The sequence below is a fragment of the Euwallacea fornicatus genome, chromosome 9 (assembly GCF_040115645.1).
Source record: "Euwallacea fornicatus isolate EFF26 chromosome 9, ASM4011564v1, whole genome shotgun sequence".
NCBI classification, from domain to species: domain Eukaryota; kingdom Metazoa; phylum Arthropoda; class Insecta; order Coleoptera; family Curculionidae; genus Euwallacea; species Euwallacea fornicatus.
The window spans coordinates 3173607-3193222 of NC_089549.1; the positions used below are offsets into that span (position 1 = coordinate 3173607).

The window sequence follows — 19616 nt, forward strand, 5'->3', positions numbered from 1 at the left end:
TCTATGCGAAAACTCCAGAAGCGACGACACCGAATTTCTACGTGGGTAAACAAACCGCTCGAGAAGTTCGGAGATTATTCGAGAATCGAACTTTTTGGAATACACGTACTGAACGAGCCGAACGTCTCGTTCGTTAAAGTTCGTCATGACTCGATTCTTGACCCCAATCCTACCGAATTCACTCCAGGCAAGTAATCTGTCCAGAAAGCTGGGAGCTAGTGAGGAGCTGAGAAGAGTAGACGATGTCCGAATTTATTCCGCGATTCAGAGGCCATGTGACTCGCTTTCCATTCTTCTTCGAGCCAATTATCAAAGCCGCATCCCTTTGATCAGTTTACCATCTTATTGCATAGTAGGATGTTTATAAATATAGACTGCATGCAGTGATATGAATTTTAAGCCAAAACTATATGGATGAAATGATATCAATGTATTCGAGTCACTAAAGGAGTAACTGATATTGATCAAGCTTAGCCCTCATCGAAATCAATTCCCGTGTCATTCATCATCTGAAGCTTCTGCAAAGACGTCTCGAACAACCAACAGTTGATTAAACGCCAGTTGTGAGACTAAATTGTTATCGGCGCTTCCAATGAAAGGAGTTAATCTTGCTTCTTGCATGTTTAACTCCATTCCGCTCCTCCCACATCACTACCACAACTCCCCATTTCCTCATGTACTCACAGCCATAACTTGCATCTATTCGATATATATTTTCCAAATCTTCCGCCCTCATTGGATCACTTGTGACCAAAACGCCCTCTTCCTGCCAACTGCTTTCGCCAGGGTCTATATGGGGTTTTATGGGCAAAAGAGCCAGTGGAGATGATGGCTAAAATATCAACCCCCTCCCCCCGGTACTAAAATAATTCTATGACTCAATGTGCCCTTTATATCAAGACCTTTTAATTCTTCGTGACCTAATTTACATCTTATAAAAACCTTGCATTAATAAAATCATCAATATCATTTAAATATTTTATAGGGCTGGTTATGGCTAAAAACCCAGGACAAAGAAGGGGTGCGTCGATGGATAGTACTTTGTGGGCCCACTCTAAATGTTTACCAAGACCAGGATGAGCATGGCGTGCCTGAGATTTGCGTGGAACTCTCTACAGTCACAAATTACACCGAAGTGCCCACAGACTCGAAATACGGTTTTGAAATTCAATGGAGCGGACCAACATTGACTCTAAGTGCCGTCACACAAGGAATAAGGTTCATATTTTTGGGGCCACAATTTATAAGGAACTTACTCGGGTCACTCTAGGCCGAAAAATCGAAGTCCAAATAATCTTACCAGGAGAATAGAAATTATTAAGTGAAGGCCAGAACAGTAGTCAATGTCCTGATTTCCTTAGAAACTATCCTCTTGATAAAGACAAAAATACATTTCCCTTTCCCGAGTAACAATCAATAGTAAATTGACATCTTAGAGTTCACACGGTGAATAGCGGCCTGTGGCTCGTCTTTTCAATCTCTTGATAACTTTGCCAGCAAGATTGTTTTCATAGAAACGTCAAAAGCATAGTAGAGCATTGGCCAAGTTATCAATTCTCATGAAATTATCTGACAAAATTACCGTTAATTTTAAGAACCAGGTGTACCTCGAATAAGTTTTCAAAAAAGCTTGTAAATTGTGAGGTAATTAATGTGTAATAATTAATCTTAAATGTACTAGATCAAATTGGATGCAAGCACTAAAGAAAGCTGCACCTATGCCAGCCGAAAGCTCCATTATCCCAAATACTCTGAAATCAATTTTATTCTCTAGCGATGAGGAATATCGCACTGCCTCTGAAGGTGGTAGACGGGAGTCGGGAGATTGGAGTGAGCTGCCGCCATCTCCACCTTTGAATAGGTAAATTAAACGCATAATTTGAACAAAATAAAAATGTACACATTATTTTTTTCTTAGGCTGGCCCTTCGAGTTAAAGATAGGGCAAGGGTGAGACCCAGACCACCCAGATGCCAGTCGAGACAGTCTACGTTAGACAGTACTTCAACCGATGAATTAGATTGTGCCAAAGATCCAATGGATACTAGTTTAGAGATGCCTTCTGTGCCCAATGGGAATGAACTAATTTCGGATTTGCAGAAACAATTGGCTTGGTCCGCTCAGGAGGTTAATAAGTTAGAAGAAGAGATTGCGAGGTAAGTTCTATCAACAGTCATCTTCCAGGTCCACATAATTTACAAAAACCGGAAAAACAATTAAAATTTTTTAACAATGACAAGAATTTGAAAAGAGAGAGGGGGACGACAGTGTCAGAAAAAATTACAATGAAATTTGAAATTTCAATGAAACAATGAATCTTTCTTAAGAGATAGCTTTGTAGACGTTGCTTGGTAGACGGGCCATACGTATATGCCCAACGTCAACCAGTCCCATGTCCAGTCGAAGCCTCGAATGTTTACAACCCTGTATAACTTCTATAGCGTAAATCGAGATTTTTACTTTGTGCAATCGTGCCCGCAAAATTATGATTTTTCCAAATTTATTTGCAAAGAAATACAATACTGTTTTTCTTATTACAGGTTGAAGAAGCTTCAGTCTGACGCAGCCATAAGAGAAAAAAAAGCAAAAGACATGCTGGCCAGTTTGGAGAAAGTCGAACAAGAATTAAACCAAAGAAATTCGCAAATGGAGATCAAATTTTTGAAAGAACAAAAAACCCTGCAGAGACGTCTCGCTGAATCCGAACAAATGTCCCGAACGTTCGAAGAAAAATACGAAATGTTACTAAGGGAACTCCAAGCCAAGCAACAAATTCTATGCAACCTGCAAGAGGAACTGGACAGTTCAAACGAAAGACTTGAGCGCAGTCGGCAAGACAACGATCGCGTGTATAAAAAATTGCAAGAACTAGAATCAAGATGTTACCTAAAAAATAGCATGCCCGTGGATTCCCTCACCGACCTCACCAACATAGATTTAGAAGTAGACATAGATGAACTAGGAACAAATGAGCTAAAAGAGTACTGCCTTGACCTTAAATGCAGATTTGAGAAGGCGGTAATCGAAATTCGAGCCTTAAAGAGAGCGCTGCGCAGCTCCGAAGATAATTGTGATAGACTGGAAATAGCTAACCACAGTTTGAAACAGAGTATAGAGCTATTAAAGCAGGAACATCAAGCTGAAATCAATTTGTTGGTAGCGAGGCTGGATCATCTAACCTCCAAATTGACTATGGTGGAGAAGCAACTTCGGTTGAAAGCCAAGAGCGAAGCCAAAGATAAAAGACGATCTTTATCTTTGAAAGGAAGAGAGAGCTTTTCTATAAATAAAGAAGTTGAGGACAAAGTAACTGAATTAGAGGCAAAAATTATAGCTTTGGAGAAGGGGAAGCCGAAGAGGAGGTTTAAAAGAGAGCGAAGCAGTGAAAGAACTTCTCCAATCGATGATAAGTCTTTGCGACGTCTAAGGAGAAAAAGCTTGGATAGTGCCACCTCTTCAGAACCGATTAAACTATTAATGCGACTCAGTTCTTTAGAGTCCAAAGTCTCCAGCGTAAACGCTTCAAATGAATCACTCAACATCATTCGAAGCAGTAGCGTTTCGGACTTGTCAAAGTTAACTGAGGAAAGCGAAACTCCAGATTCGTCAAAGTTTGACATTGATAGTTTGCTATTATCGGCCAGAACCAAAGTTATGGAATGTCTGCACTCAGTGAACGTGTTGAAAAACCGACGATCATCTCTGAGTTCCGAGAGACTGTTGTTCTTGGAGAGCACTCTCAGTGAACTCGGCGATATTCTAGCTAAAGGAGATTCGATGAACAGCAATTTGAACTCTGATGAAGCTCACGTGGTGAATGCTTCGGCTGAGAATGTCGTCAAGCAACTGCAACAAATATTATTGGAAAAGTTAACCAATTTAGCTGAAAAGAAGCGACAGCTATTGGAAAGCGGCAAACTGGACACCAATGCACGACTGCAAATTTTAGCTGAAAAAGTATCGTTTGAAAATATTTTGGTTGACCGCATACAAGGGGCTTTGGAGTCGCCTTTCACAGGCGAAGCTATTTGCAAGAGATTAATTGATAAAGAAACTAAAGAGACCGCGTATTTGATAATTTCTCTGCAAAATAAATTGAATGGAACTGGTCAGAAGCATCCTCCAGTGTGCAGAACTAGTGCAGAGTATTTGAGCCGAGTACTGGCCAAGTGTCTGGTGGCGGTTGGACAAGGATTTAAGATGTGCAAAAATTTTGTAAAGAAAAATGGACCGTCTCTACACATTTTATGCGAGGAACAGCGAAAATTAGAAGTCCTTTTGGATGTCTATAAGGCTACGAAGTTACCACAGTTAGCCGAAGCTCTAGCTCATGAAGCTTACAACATGTCTTCAGACAAAAGTTGTCGCATTAGGTCGCTTAGCCAAGACACTGTTGAGGATTTTAACAAAACTGCCACTGAAATTGTTAATGCGGAGCTAATCCAATCTGAAATCAACCACGTTCTACTTCGAGCTGCTCAAATCTACCAATCCAACTTAGAAACGGATCATTCATTCTTCTTCAGCTTTTTTGCCTCTGAACGTGCGGCTTTGGAGCTTTGGTCCGACTCTGTGGGAGACTGTCTGTATGATGAGATCAATAAAAGTGTCTCTGAGCTAACAGACCTCTACCGGAATTGTCTCAATAAGCTTCAACGTCAAAACTGGAGACGTAGAGTTGAATCTGAGCGCTTTTCCAGAACTTCTGCTCATCTGTTGCACGAGTTTGCGGACATTATTGCACATAAAGCACTGATCGACGCCAGGATTAATGTGTTGAGTGGCAAGTGTAACATTTCTCAGGATCTTCCTTGCGATGAGACTGTTAATTCCATGTCCACGTGGTTGGAGAGCGAGAAATATTGGATTCGATTAAAGAATCAGCCGATGGTACAGGTGGACCAGAGTTTGGAGGCCGAGTTTGCTTGTATGTTGGAGCGGTTTGGCGACGAATGTGTGGCCCGGGTTGGTCAGCCAGAGTTGAAGCAGGTGAGTATTCGTACTATTAGCAAAGGTAATCTTCTTACAACTACCTTTTCTGAAAATTAACAAAATATTAGAAACGAGAAAGAAAAATATTTAGTCTTACGATCTTCTTAAAACTGATCTTACCAACATACTAAGTACGTGGCAATTTAATTCTAAATTGATCCTAACTATAGCTGATCTTCATCCTCCAAATTTAACATGATATTGCTCTAAATGAGTTCCGCCAGTAAGCCGTTGTTCCCTAAAAATTAACAGAATTATTGACAAACTAATATGAAGGAAAGCCGGTTTTAACCATTTTTTTGAAAGTAACTCAAAAAATACTCTAAAGAGAGCCTTGACATTGTAATTTTCAACGCGAAATATTTGTTTCAGATTATTCAACATTTAGAAGAGTTTCAATCCAAAGTGGACGAGCTACAGCGGATTGCAAAAGTTCCAAAAGATAGCTCGGATGTGGTAGTTAGGAATTGGAATGATGTGTGCCAGAAATGTAAAAAGTTACGAAGTAATTTAGAAAATATTAAGTGCTCTATTGAAAAGAGCGGATCCTTAAGCAGGCAAGTAGATCCTGGTTAAAAACCATATTGATTACTTACTCAAAGTCCCGCTCGCAGGTTCGATAGTCAGTTAGACCAAAGACCAGTATATTTGGGTACCGAGTACCTGACGCAAGTCGAAAACTTACGAGCGGCCTACAGATGTGCATTAGCTTCTTGCAAAGAACGCCATCAGGAGTCGGACATTGAACAACTCCACCAGTTATGCGAGAAAGTTCTAAGTTCGATAGAACAGTGGCATAGAAGGTAATAAGAGACATATCGGAATATTGCCATTCGCAAATTTCCATTTGTGTAGGACTATCCAAGATTTGAGAGAAGCCCACGCCCAGGAGGTCGAAATGTTGAGGCAAGAGAAGGAGCAGGCGTTGGCGGAAGAGACGCAAGCTACGCTGGCGGCTTTAGATGCTATGCGAAAAGCGCACGTGGCCGAGGTAATTTCTTTCGTCTCGTTGCGAAAATCATTTCTAACGCTCTAATATTCGATAAATTGCAGGTTCAAAGAGAAGTAGCAAGGTTTAAGCAGGAGTTCGCCAGGCAGCAGCGAGACGAAATCCTGGATCTGTCTGAGCGGTTGTCCGTGAAATCGTTGGAGGCGGCAGCGCTGGAGGAGCAGCTAGGCAGCACTACGCGACAGTTGGCGCATGCTCAGCAGCACATCCTGCGGCTCGAACGGAACCCCCAGCTCTCACCTATGCAGGTCAGGATAGACCTACCAAAGTTAAACCGTTGCATGTCCTCGACCTGTGTAGTAAGCAAAACCCGTACCGTAGTAAGAAGAAAAATAATATAGTAACAGCGGCTCTACTTGTTTCTGTGCGTTCGAACCGATATACCTCTAATATTAGATACACTAGTTGAATAAAAAAGTCTATCACTTTTTCAATAAGATATTATTAACTTAAAATGAAATGGAAAAATAATGCCCTTCTCTATTTGTTATCCGTAACTGCTGTTACAGAGCTAGTCAAATCAGTTATTTTAAATGTTCGGTACCTACTAGTTGTCGAGTTTTTTTTCTTAATTTTTGAGATATCCTGATAATACGGCGATTTTTATTCTGTGGCCTATAACGATTTTTATTTCATACTGGTCATAGACTACTTTATTATTTTATCACTTTTACTCCCCAAGATGTAAAGTATATTGCTGACCATTTGTGAAAAATTCATTGATTTTTAATTGAATTTATATTAATTTCAGAACTGATGGTGTGTATCCGTGAGGAGCTCAAGAAAACCTACTAGTCTTTAACAAGCCTCAATACGTATACCAGTGAATTAAGAGTAATTAAGTACAATGTAATCGATTTAATCGTCACCGTTGTGTACAGTTGATAGCACCCCCATTTGTTTGTTCATAATCCTCTTATTTTTAACTGTTTGATCGATTAATACTTTTTATGTATGTTTTTCCCGTATTTATTTGTGTACCTCATTCATCCTTTAGGACTGGTAAGTTTTACGTATGAGGCCAATGGCCGATGTACAAAACTTATGGTTAATTTTTGTAACAGTTTATTTGTTTATGTGTTGGGTTTATATGGAATGTTTACAAAAGAAAAATATATCAGTTAATAAGTTATAAACGTTGTTGGTTATAAATTACCGGATATGCAAGGTGGTCCAAGTTTGAAGTACACCTATCCGATCCAAAACATCATAGCAGATGTAGTGTGGGAAATGTGGTATGAAAATTGCTTTGATGGAGATTCCAGGAGTCTGAAAAACCGGGCAGAAAGGAATGAAAAAAAGTTTTGCTTTTTTTTTGAGTAAGACCTTTTGAGTAAATAAAAGAAAACATTTGTTTTATTCCATAGCGTAAAATAAAAAGAATTAATAAACAATAACAGTATAATTATAAACAAATGGTAAAATTATTTTTTAAATCACAGTACCGCCACAATATAATGTAAACATTAATGTTATTACTTATAAAATAACATATTGGAAACTGCACACTTAATTTCTTATGTTACTAACACAGATATTTAGACCATAATTTTAAATATGTCAATGAAAAATTTCTAGTTGTAATATCAAATTATTGCAAAATAAATGCTTATTAATCTGTTAAAATTAATAAACAAGCTTATTTGGCTTACTTAACGCTTACTGAACGAACCGAGATAGATCTATAAAACTTGTTACTTTCATCAAGTTTGACTTTGTGAAATAGACAACTCCCACATTTCCATCAATACTTTGGATCATCTGGAATGTTAAAGGTGAGATTGCTTACCGAAAAGCCCGAATGCTTATGTGCTGCCAATTTCCCTGAAAAACGTGTCAAGGGATTATCCATAATAATAATAATAATAATAATAATAATATTAATAATAATAATAATATTAATAACACTCATAATAAATAGAATAAAAGGTATACAGGTAAAAGCAATTCAAGTGGAAGCAGATATTGTGCAAGTGGGAGACGGACCGCTTAAGATTTAATATGCCTGTGACAAACACCAACGAAGTGGGTTGTGCTGCTGGCGGCAAAGCTAGGCGAAGTCACTCCAGTGTTTGCTAAGTGTCTCACCGTTTCAGAATTTTTACTTCATTTATTGCACATTTCTCTAATATAGTATAACTTAGTTACGTCATTAATACATATTATGATCTGAATCCGCTGATATTTAAATACTTGTTTATGATCTTTTGATGGGTCGAAGACTGAGTCACTAGCACTCTCCTCTCGGTGCGTATTTACCGTTTCAGACTATGTTCAGTACCGATTGACTGTTGTGTGGACATCGTTAAAGGCAATTCCATCAAAATAATAAGTAACTACGCGTATTTATTCGCGTTTTAATTTCTCCTTGCTAATTTCTATCCTCCATACATTGACTTTTTAAGAGTGTTGAGTGCGTTCTGGTATGCTAAGGTGCGTGTTTTTTTATTTAGTAATCTTTAGCAATGGAACGAACCTGACGGCCATCAAACGGAAACAAAAATTCATCAATAACTAAAATATTACTAATGCTTACTGCGATTCCAATATCCCAACCAGCACCTGCAGCATTTTCAGCAGAAACTCCCATTCTTCGTATCACAGCTCCACCATCAGTCACGGCCCAAACTTCAGTTTTATCCACACTAACATGTTTAAATCCTTTAGTATGGGGAGCAGAATCTAGAATGTAAAAGATGCTTTTATTAAAAAACGAATTTACGTTTTTTTTTGTTATTATAAAAGTTTAAATTCCATAGTTACTTAATATAGGTGGATCAGCCGATATAGTTTGCCAATGAGTTCCCTCGGGCAATGTAGATGTAATCTCTTTTCGAACATTTAATCTCCCCAGCGTATCAACTGCCCAGATGCCTGCCGAATTCACCGAAATTTGTTTCAGTTGCGCTCCAACTGGTGGCTCTACGCAGACCCATCTGAAATTAGCATTACCACAGTTTAATATTATACAATATAATCCCAATAATATGAGTACAAAAAAATCATGAGACGTTCATACTGTCACAAGTGTTAATACTAATGAAGGTTATGAAAATTACAAATTAACCATATGCGTCAAACATTTTATAAGTAATTCAAAACAACTAATTGTGATTATACATTTATTAATAATAAAAAAAATACGCTATTTTGGTTTGTAATGCAGTATTGACCATTCGTTACGAAAACTATAAACAAGTTTTACATGCCTACTGCTTTTTTCGAAACTTCCATTTTATACCATAAAAAAAATAATGAGGGATTTAAGTTTACGCCACTTTCCCCTTAGAATTTTCGCTTTAAATTCATTAATAGCCAAAGCTTGTTTTTAAAAACATTGATAATAATCAGTAACTAGGATAATTACCTTTCTCCCTGAAGGTTACCTTCTTTAATTCCTTCCCTGAGATATGCACAGCCTTTCTTTCCTGTGGCCCAAACGCAATTAAACGGTCCACAGCTAATGCTACTTAATGACTGATCGGTAGTGACATGCTCCCAGACGTGACCCTAAAGAAAATAAATCATATAAGACCCTTCACATCGTTGTTAGATAAATGCTGTCCGTGCAAATTTTCTTTTCGAAAATTCGAACTAGCAAAAAACTTGTCCGGTGTCTGATCGATTATTTCTTGATTAATCTGAATTATTTGATACATACCAAAGGATTTGATCTGGAAGTTCCAACCCGAAACATAGCTTGACCGCCAGAGGCTAATGCCCACACCGAAATTATAGTATCTGGTTCGTCATTTACGGGCTCAAGGGAAACATCCAACAGTTTGGTATGACCTAGTTCCCGCCACGGCCCTGTTGTTGCTATCGCACATCTCCTATACCATCTAGTTAAAGAAAAAATGTATTGACCGGTATAAAAACCAAAATGGTTTAAAAGGAGCCAAATGAATAAATCATAATACACAAATGCTGACCAAACCAAACAGTCTTCCTCACCGATTTTTGGTGTAACTTCTAAATATACGAACTGGAATTTATTTCAAGTGATTAAGTTATTGGACAGAAATCCGGTCCATTCTCAATACAAACCTTCTTCTCCTAACCAAGTCAGTGAACTGCTTATTGGCATGATACGAAGCAGGAAAATCAACTGCATATTGCCAGCCCTCGCGATCGACTCCGCCAGGAACGTGAAAATCTATCATCCAATCTGAGATCCATTGCCAACGCGATGAAAGTAGTTTAACTTGATCTTTCAGGCGTTTCTGGCGCCCAGTAATGTCACTCCACATGTGCCTGTCAGTTGGTAAACCTGCAGAATGGGGTACGATTAAGTCAAAAATATAAAGATAGATGTACAAAGTTTAAAAAACACTTTCTTGTAAATTGGAAAAAAAATTAACAAATTTCTATATCAACTATTTTTTAATTTGATTTTTAGTTTTTTATTGCCTGTTTATCTAAATATCTCTGGGAATCCTGGAAACTGTATGTGAAATAGTTCTAAAACTATTTAACTTTTTTCTAATTTTACTGTGTTCGTGACCCTTAGAATTTCGAAGATGGCAATTCAGTCGCATATGGTATTTCATAAACCTTAGACAAAAACTAAATATATAACAAATATGAAACATATTTCGATATGTTTATTTTTGACCAAGATACTTTTTAAGTTAAAAAAAAAACTCCATTATGAATATGAATACAATACCCACCCGAAGACGTATAACCAGTCACTGGATTCCATCTTTGATTCTCATAAACTCTATAATCTTGTGAATCGGTCATTGAAAAAGCGTTCGTACTGTCCAAAGCGCCCAAGAATCCTCCAGTCCATCCTCCGCTATATACCCACGCAGTATGGTCATAACCTAAGAATAAAAATAATAATAATTAGTAATCTCAACATAAATATAAAAAACAGTTAATACCTATTCCCCATGTAACTCCAGCATTACAAGACTCCACTCTACGAAGATGACCTCCTAGCTGTCTCCAATACAATTCCAAAGGATCCACAATAATTACGGGACTTTTAATAATTAATTTAAAAGGCTGCATTTTTCCCCAAAGATGTAAAATACACGCGGAATGTGGAGGTAGTCGGTGCCTTAAAATAATAAATAAACCAACAATGCAACGACAGATTTAGCATATTTTTCAAATACTTACCTAAAACTAGTAAAATCTTTATCATTGACAAAAATATGGAAGGCATCTTCACTACTTTCAATTCGTAATTTGAACTCCTGACCTCTAACGAACGGCATCTCACCTTCTCTTTCCTCGTTGTCCCATTTACCTTCGGTCATGGAGTTCCTAACGATGCAATTTTCGGAAAATCGTGGATTTAAGTGAAGGCACACATTTTCAAGTTCCGCAAAGGCTTTATGTTTGCTTTTATACGATACCGGTGCCTCCAGATTAATGCCAAGACGCTCCGCTTCATCACCGACACAACTACGACAGAATAAATGTCTCATTTAAATTAACTGGAAAAAAGGCTATTTAACGAATATGCAAAAATAGGTCGGTTTGATTTTTTTTTTCATTTAACTAGAGACCAAGTGATCTTATTTAGGAATTGCAAGATTGATTTTCACAAGCATAATACGTAAAGAATTTTCTTTTTAAAAAATTTTTAAGGAAAATAGATTAAATAGTCATTAAGCCCATTAATTGGAAATCAATATAAAATATAAAAAATATACCACTATAAACCCACCCTGTAAGCGTGAGAGTCGTTCCTGGTAGGCATCCAACGTGTAAGGCAACTTTAATAGGACATTCTTTGCCGCTAAGATCGAACTTCTGGACGTAAAAATCGTCTTCGCGAAGCTGATTGCCTTCAAGTTGTGAGGGATCCCACACAAAGATATCTCCTAAGTGGGTCACTGCCCAAATGCTTTCATCGCTGGGCTTTCCTGTAGTTGAGTAGTATAAAAATTGGGAACGCCAAGTAATGATAACTACCTTACATTAAATTCCATTAGTTCTTTATTTCCTTAAAAATCCTACCTTTAGATTCTCTGAACTGTCCACATGTAGTTGCCAAATGTGTCTGCCACTCATCCAAAAGGACATCGCTCGAAAATTGTATAAAAACTACAGCAGGAGAATTTCTAGGTGTATGTATTGATATTCTGGGACTACCTGGCTCACTACTTAGCTGAATGCATGTAATATCACTCAGTGGGAACGAATGCTACAAAACTAACTATCAATATGGAAAAAACGTATTTGCTCGAACAGTACCATAGTGGTCGCACCATCGGGATGTAGAATAGTTAAAGTACCAGTCGTCTGTATCCATTCTAGCTGCAAAATACAATCGGCATAGCTTCCACTGCCTAAATTCACTCTGGCTTCGCCTTTGTGCAACCAGGAAGTTGTGTCCACAGCTCGTTCATAGAAATCAAATGTAGCCTAGAACCAACATATTCTATGAAATACATAGTAATAGTAATAATTTAAAATTTCTTTTCCAGAAATTACAAAAGTTCAGTTCAAATAAGTAGAATTTATGAACACGAGAACGTAAACGAAAATCAATGTACAAAAATATATGAACGACTTAAATAATTTTTATTGAACTTTATACCTGAGTAGGTAACCTTGACTTCAAATCCTCAAGTATTTTATTTCGCCAAGGTTGCTCGAATTCTTCCTGCATGGTACCGCAATTTGAGTCTCCAAACCAATTTGGAAGTTGACTAAATTCCAGTAAACATGTGCCAGCTTCAACCTGTTTTAAACAATTTATGTATTACTAAATTGATTTTCAGTGTAAATCGACAATAGGGATATCAGCGTCTTAACGTACTAATTAATATAAACGTAAGATGCATGAAAATCACCTTATTGGTTGAGAATGAAACCAGAAATATATATTTATTATAAGCAATGTTAAACTTACCCAAGACCATGGTGCATCGTACTCAGCCCAACCCATTTCGTCGTCCTCGGCGAAAATGCACGATTCTCGGCTGGATTCGCTCCAAACACTCTCATCCGTTTCTGGATGAACCTCCATCCCGACAACAGAGCCCACCGAGTGGACTGGATTCCAGGCTTTATGACTTTTAGGCTGAATTTCGAACTTACAGTCTCCCACAGGCAGGGAAGTGGGAGCCATTGGCGCTGAATGGGATTGTTCTTCGAAGTCAGTAAAATTAGATTGTTCAATCATACTGTTTGGTCGACTCTGTAAGTAGAAAATACATAATCTTTATTAAAAGTTAAAGGCAAGTTGATTGATGAATCTACGACAAATTCGCAAAGAAGTTAGAGTTAAATCATTGCAATAAACGTAATATATTTGATCCGGTCTCGTATCACTGCTTCCACATGAATCATTTTGATAATTCATAATATATGTATGTAGATAAATTATACTAACCTGTAAATAATAAACACACTGCATGTACGTATAAAGTAATTACTCTTTTAATTAGTATTAGTAAATGGTCATTTACCCCAAGATGAGTTAAGCTACGATGAAACTTATCACGCCCAAGACTAGCGTTACTACTGGCTCTACTGACTTGTAACGGGGCCCTAACTGCCTTCCACCGCTTGCCAGTGTAGTCTTCTGGGCAAATGCCAGTTCTGTGATAAATCAGTCTATCGTCTGCCCCTACTGCAAACACTTGATCGCTGGAAGTCACGGAGACTTGCAGCATTTTGCCAACCATCTGAAGCCACGCCGACCCGGCTGCTAGTTCTTCACTCACATGTGCCCCCTCACCCTTTATGCCTTTCCTAATGGATTCATACATATTAGAAAGACCACATACATGTGAAATATTTATTTAATAGAGTTTACAAGGACACGGGAGATATTAGTATATTGCATTATGAAGTACAACCGACCCTCAGGCGGAGTTCACAGTGGGAAAAGTTTATAGATATACTGTTTCGTTTAAGGACAAAATCATTAATAGGGTGACATTTTTGAGCAACAAAATTAACGTTTATATGTTCACAGGTAGAACTAACTAATAATGATAAAAGAAATCTGATTCTAGCAAGTTCTGTCTAGCCAACAAGCTAATCATTACGTCAAGAAACTGGGGTCGTTTTTCCAGAATTTGCACCTATATAAATCAATTGAATTTCAGAGAACTAGTGACTTCCATGGATTCTTTCGCTGAAAATAATTAAAGACTGCGTGTCTAGTCTTTATCATTCAATTAAAAAGTTGAAAACAAAATAGAGGGGGAAGGGGTTGTTTCTTGAGTTTAAACATTTCTATCTTGGTGATTTAAGGTGTTAAGCGGGGTAAATTAAAGAAGTTACTTTAGCCGCCACTTACCTGAACCAAACTTGTTTATCATGGGTCACTGCCCAAACACTGCCATTACCTACTGAGACTTGGGTAATTCTCAGATTATCGCCTGGACTTCGTACTTCTAACCAGCACTCTCCTGTGAAAGATTAAGGGTCTAATTATTGGCGTGCTATTAGATGAAACATTAAGCTAGTCGTCATAGAAACCAAGTACCTAACCAATACCTAGGTTGTATTTCAACGTTTCTATAGAAAGTAGCCTTCAGTAAAACTTGACAGTACATTAACAATCTGACACTAAACATATTAACGAACGTAAAATTTTCACATTACTTGTACATTTCAACAAGTATCAATTACATTTTAAAGTATTTTCAGAGTTATCTTCTAGTCTCTGTACTTGCATACAGACTGCTATTGGTTACTTAAATTATTAGTTATTAATTTCCTTGCAATGTCAAATTGAAATCACAAAAAATAGTTTTAAAAAATCAAGTAAATACATATTTTAGAACGATTTTATAAAATTTAATTCAATATTTTTGAGGTCTGTAATAACCCCATCAAATGTGCCTTAATAAAATTTCCGTTAATATCTTTCAAAAACTGTAATTGACCTTAAAACTCTTTACAATATAAACTGAACTTTGTGATGGATAACCGATATTTGATCCAAAATAAGGCAATTTTTTTATATTTCCTTCCTATCTACCTACCTTGTAAATTATCTCTAGTCACTCCTAACCTTACTAGTGCTCTTCCATCAAGTAAAGAAGCCCAAACCAACCCAGAAGGACCTACACTAATTTGACATACTTCACAGCCTGGAGGAACTTGAATATTATTCCACCTAACGCCTTCTGGAGATTTTGTCCTCACATTTATCCTAAACATAACCTAAAATTAATGTAAAAGATAAAATTAATTTACCACTTTTGTTCTTACATATCTCAACCAATCAGATTTTATGAATGAAAGAGATATAAGATAATACAAGGTACAATATGTGAGTATGGAGACATTTCAAGGAGCAATAGAACTCTGCAAAATAATCAAAAATAATAGTAGATCCATGGTTAAAAAGGCACTATTTTCAATGCACAGGATAGCAAAGTTTTATAGTTTTTCTAATATTTGGCATTTTTTCTCATATACCTTGAGTTAAGTTTATGTTAAATATTTAAACACTAACCAATAATAATCTGAAAATTGCTTTTAGAGCACTATAGTAATAAAATGGGAAAATCTAGAACTCACCCTATTATGAGATGTCACAGCCCAAACCAGCATTGTGCCAGGCTCAGCTCCAACAACATTAAGACCTCCAACGGAAACATCAATGAAAGGTTCCTAAAAATTTTTTTTTCTCTATATAATGGATTATTTAGCAAATGAATAATTCATGTTATGGATCAGTTCATAGTTGGCTTACCATATTGTAACAATCATTTTGTATTATTGACCATGCATGTTAATGTTAATAAATAATGCAAAATACATATTAAAATGGTTGGTCTAACTGCCACCAGTGTGAAACAATATTGATTTTTCCGTTATTTACTACTATATTGAACAAACTATTGTACATACGGCTGTGGCATCTTTGTGTAAAGGAGCAATGGCACACCAAGTATTCATAGCACAATATTTAGCTGTTCTAACCCACAATCTTCTTCGAACGCAACTTTTCCATTGTTTCTTTGGATAATATTGAGCAGGAAAGTCAACGGCATATGTCCATCCATTATGATCAAGTGGCTGTCCATCTAATGTAAGCTCTAGTTGCCAGTCACCTTAATGTATAAGGTTAAACAAACAGACCTTGGTAATAAAAATTATGGTTTACCTTCCCATTGCCATGCCATAGAAGGTAGCCTAATTTTATTTATTAATCGCTCAACAGTTCCTTCAGCACTTGAAAACTGACTTCGATCAGTAGGAAGTAATCGGGAACTAAATCCTTCTATAGGAAGCCACCTCTAAAAAATTGAGAATATTTGGTTAATGAAACAATTTTCATAATACAAAATATTTGTTTCCTCATTTTTCTTGACAGGGTCTTATAAAAAATTATATATAAATTGGATAAAAACAATAGTAATAATCTGGTAATCTAGAGAAAACTGTAGTAGCTAAAGACAGTCTTTAGGAAGTCATTAAAAACACAAAAAGCAAATTATTTAATCAACATCTTATGTACCTTACCTCTATGCTTTTTGTGTTTTACATTTAAGGTTAATCCCCTATGTGTCTTAAATTTAAGTTTTAATGCATTTTGTAAAAGACTAACTCCTTATTACATACACTAAGATACATATTCTAAAAATCTAAGTAAATGGATTCACAACACAATATAAAAATCATATTTAAATTAAAATACATAAGTACTAAACAAAGTACATACCTGATTCTCATATGATTCTTCTCGAATTCTAATAGGGATGTCTAAGCCATGCACATAAACATATATCTGATGATCACCTCCTAGACCCCAAAGAAAGTGTGGAACACCTGATAATTTCTTAAACTCTTGCCCATTATAAGGAAGTTCTCTCCACATAGAACCAGAGGTTGATAAGGCATATACTCTTCCCTGATTATTTAATCCAAATAATAGGGAACTGGGCATCTTGGCATTTATCACATATGCAAAATTTTCAACAATATATATAGTTTTCCTTTATTGCTGAACTTTTTTGTCTATCTTGTAGATGCTGCACTAGAGCATTTTTTATCCGAAATTTTACGGAACTGAATGTGCAACAATGTGATGAACTTGTTGTCCTAAGTTTTAAACCATTCATATTAATATTGGTAAAAAAGTACAAGGTGTCCAATTTTTGTAAGTTCTGTCAAATTCAGGACACATATTGAAATTAATAGAGCGTCAATCTTCTTGAACCGATAGACTAAGCTCAAAATCTAACTTATAATACCAATCATACTCTTTTCTCTCACTGTTTATCCTGAACTTGGTAAAAATACAGAAAAATGGACAGCCTGTATGTAAAGGTCATGTTATTGTTTGTTTTGAGTTAACAGCTCCTATTTTCATCTAAATTTCACTTAAAAATTAATATATGAGGCCCTAAGACAAGACACAGATCGAAATATATGAGAAGACAATTTTAGGTTTTGTCCAAACGGTCGGTACAGCAAAACTAGTCTTAATTTATATGCTAGTACACAAAATTATGAATTTAATTGGGGAATAATATACAAACCTAGAGTTAATGTTCCTAAGGCCTGTTATAAGGTAATACTTAATAATACTGAAATTTAGCGAAAAATTAAAATTTCTATTTCTAGTTTTCAGTAATCGCATCAAAGTAAAAAACAATAAACTGTCAACTGAAAAAACTGTCACATTGACATTACATTCTGTATTCCATATATTAGGTGTTTCGAATTAGATCATGTCAGAACAAAGTGTGTGTGTTGATTGGCAATACGCGTTTCTTTTAGGAATTGATATTTTGCCTAATTTTTCTTATTACACATTTATTACTCTTTATACTTAGTTCTAATTTTATTAGCATTAGAGTATAACAGAATAAAACCGAAGTCTTGCGTATCCGATATGCGAAACTGTTCCTTCCTAATAGATTCCAAAAAATCACCTCAATCCATGAGAATTCGAAAATGCCTATAATTCAATTATCAACGTCTTAAACATCAACGTCAACCCCAAAACCCTTTTTCGTGGGGCTTCTTCATAAAGTGCACGTGTTTATCCGTGTAGTACCGCAAAAAAATTGAATTACAATGGCTCCAAAAGGTAATAATATGATTCCTAATGGCCATTTCCATAAGGATTGGCAGAGGTTCGTAAAAACGTGGTTCAACCAACCGGCTCGTAAGGTCAGAAGGCATCAAAACCGCGTGCGAAAAGCCAGGGCTGTAGCCCCCAGGCCTGCTGCTGGCCCCTTGAGACCTGTAGTGAGGTGCCCTACAGTTCGGTACCATACCAAAGTAAGTTATTTTACAAAGAGCCATTTAATTCCTCTTTTATTTGAACTCTTATAATATACATAAAAGTTCGCTTAGTTGGAACATATTCACAGTGGTCATCCTGGATTTACCTCATTGAACTCCAGTCTTGACATTGACAATAACTGTGATTGAATCCCTGAGTAACTACAAAAATTAAGCTTTGTTGTTACTTCAATAGTAGTAAAATGTAAATGAAACCATCAAGCTGCTGGGGTCTTTCAATAAGAAAAATTAAGTTACATGCATTTATATAGCTTGAGTCAAATTGGTGTAATCGGTGATAGAACAGTTGTAAAGAGATCTATTCTTAATTTTTTGAGGGGCATTTAATTGTCAGATTCAAGCAGATTACAGACAATACAAATTGGTTAAAAGTTGTAACAATTTTATTTAATACTTATAAGAACAAATCCATAATACTGCTGTACCTTCTTAATAGTATCATAATGTTCTGACAATAAACTGTGATTAATTGATTGCTTGATTTCTAGGTGCGAGCTGGTCGTGGATTTACCCTACGGGAATTGAAAGCTGCAGGTTTAAACCCCAGATTTGCGAAATCCATCGGAATTGCCGTTGACCCTCGTAGGAGAAATAAGTCAGTTGAGTCTGTGCAAATAAACACCCAACGACTCAAGGAATACAAGTATGTTTGTTATTATGTTTGCTCAGGTTGTAGTATGATTTTTCCTAATTTGACTTAATAGCTTTTATAGTTAATGTTAACTCTACAATATGTATTTACCTAGGTAACAAGTGTGGAAAGTGACATTTCACCGCACGGTCATTGCAGTTGACAGAATAAAAGGCATTCAAAAATATATTAGTGTGCAGTAAAGTCATCTTCATATACACACATCAGGGTTAATTCTGAATATTACTAATATGATATGAAAGCCATTTTTATTATATATAATTTTATTATTACAGGTCCAAACTAATCTTGTTCCCTGTACACCAGAAAGCCAAATTACGTTCTGGTGAAGCTACAGAGGAGGAGAGGAAAGTAGCTACTCAGCTAACTGGCGAAGTTCTGCCAATTAAGCAACCAGCTATCCGCTCCAAGGCTCGTATTCCAACTGAAGATGAAAAGAAGTACACAGCTTATGTGACTTTAAGGTAAATTGGAATTCAACCTTAACAATTATAATGTATAAATGGCTCTTTGCAATTACAGGAAAGCACGTGCTGATGCCCGATTAGTTGGTATCAGAGCAAAGAGGGCCAAGGATGCAGCTGAGAACCCGGAAGACGTCACCAAGGCGGCGACAGGCAAAGAAAAGAAATCCAAGAAGTAGGCATTTTAAAGTTGGATTTTTCTTTTTAATGTAAGACTATAAAATAAAAAGATGGGTTTTCTGTATCTTCATCTTTTT

At 36.5% G+C, this 19616-nt stretch overlaps 3 protein-coding genes across 5 annotated transcripts in view; 2 read left to right on the forward strand and 1 right to left on the reverse strand.

Annotated features, from left to right (window-relative positions):
- The window catches only part of osp (outspread), a 141167-nt gene extending 134031 nt beyond the window's left edge, over positions 1–7136 (forward strand). For both annotated transcript variants that reach the window (XM_066285660.1, XM_066285661.1), the window contains exons 8-16: positions 986–1218; positions 1682–1861; positions 1919–2155; positions 2540–4988; positions 5364–5548; positions 5606–5794; positions 5847–5982; positions 6045–6299; positions 6752–7136. In XM_066285660.1, coding sequence (XP_066141757.1) covers positions 986–1218; positions 1682–1861; positions 1919–2155; positions 2540–4988; positions 5364–5548; positions 5606–5794; positions 5847–5982; positions 6045–6299; positions 6752–6757 — 3870 coding nt within the window. In that variant the 3' untranslated portion in view covers positions 6758–7136. The remainder of the gene's footprint in view (positions 1–985; positions 1219–1681; positions 1862–1918; positions 2156–2539; positions 4989–5363; positions 5549–5605; positions 5795–5846; positions 5983–6044; positions 6300–6751) is intronic.
- Positions 7137–7387: 251 nt separating this feature from the next.
- On the reverse strand, positions 7388–17597 carry Pex23 (peroxin 23). Of its 2 annotated transcripts, none has more exons than XM_066285665.1 (22): positions 17472–17597; positions 16652–17031; positions 16094–16226; positions 15838–16040; positions 15505–15597; positions 14964–15144; positions 14273–14384; positions 13503–13719; positions 12875–13162; positions 12560–12703; positions 12214–12384; positions 11977–12163; positions 11684–11882; positions 11131–11418; positions 10890–11068; positions 10674–10829; positions 10048–10270; positions 9662–9842; positions 9368–9510; positions 8764–8936; positions 8537–8682; positions 7388–7824 (listed from the first exon to the last, which is right to left on the reverse strand). In XM_066285665.1, exons 2-22 carry the CDS (start codon positions 16874–16876, stop codon positions 7786–7788), a joined length of 3681 nt encoding a protein of 1226 aa, XP_066141762.1. In that variant the 5' UTR covers positions 16877–17031; positions 17472–17597; the 3' UTR covers positions 7388–7785. The 2 variants fall into 2 exon arrangements, with proteins under 2 accessions (XP_066141762.1, XP_066141760.1); XM_066285663.1 differs by having other exon boundaries at positions 13434–13719.
- A 332-nt stretch (positions 17598–17929) lies between these two features.
- RpL13 (ribosomal protein L13) lies at positions 17930–19603 on the forward strand. Its single transcript, XM_066285678.1, has 4 exons — positions 17930–18219; positions 18732–18886; positions 19171–19359; positions 19418–19603. The coding sequence occupies exons 1-4, from the start codon at positions 18013–18015 to the stop codon at positions 19536–19538; spliced, it is 672 nt and encodes a 223-aa protein (XP_066141775.1). The 5' UTR covers positions 17930–18012; the 3' UTR covers positions 19539–19603.
- The last annotated feature ends 13 nt before the right edge of the window (positions 19604–19616 follow it).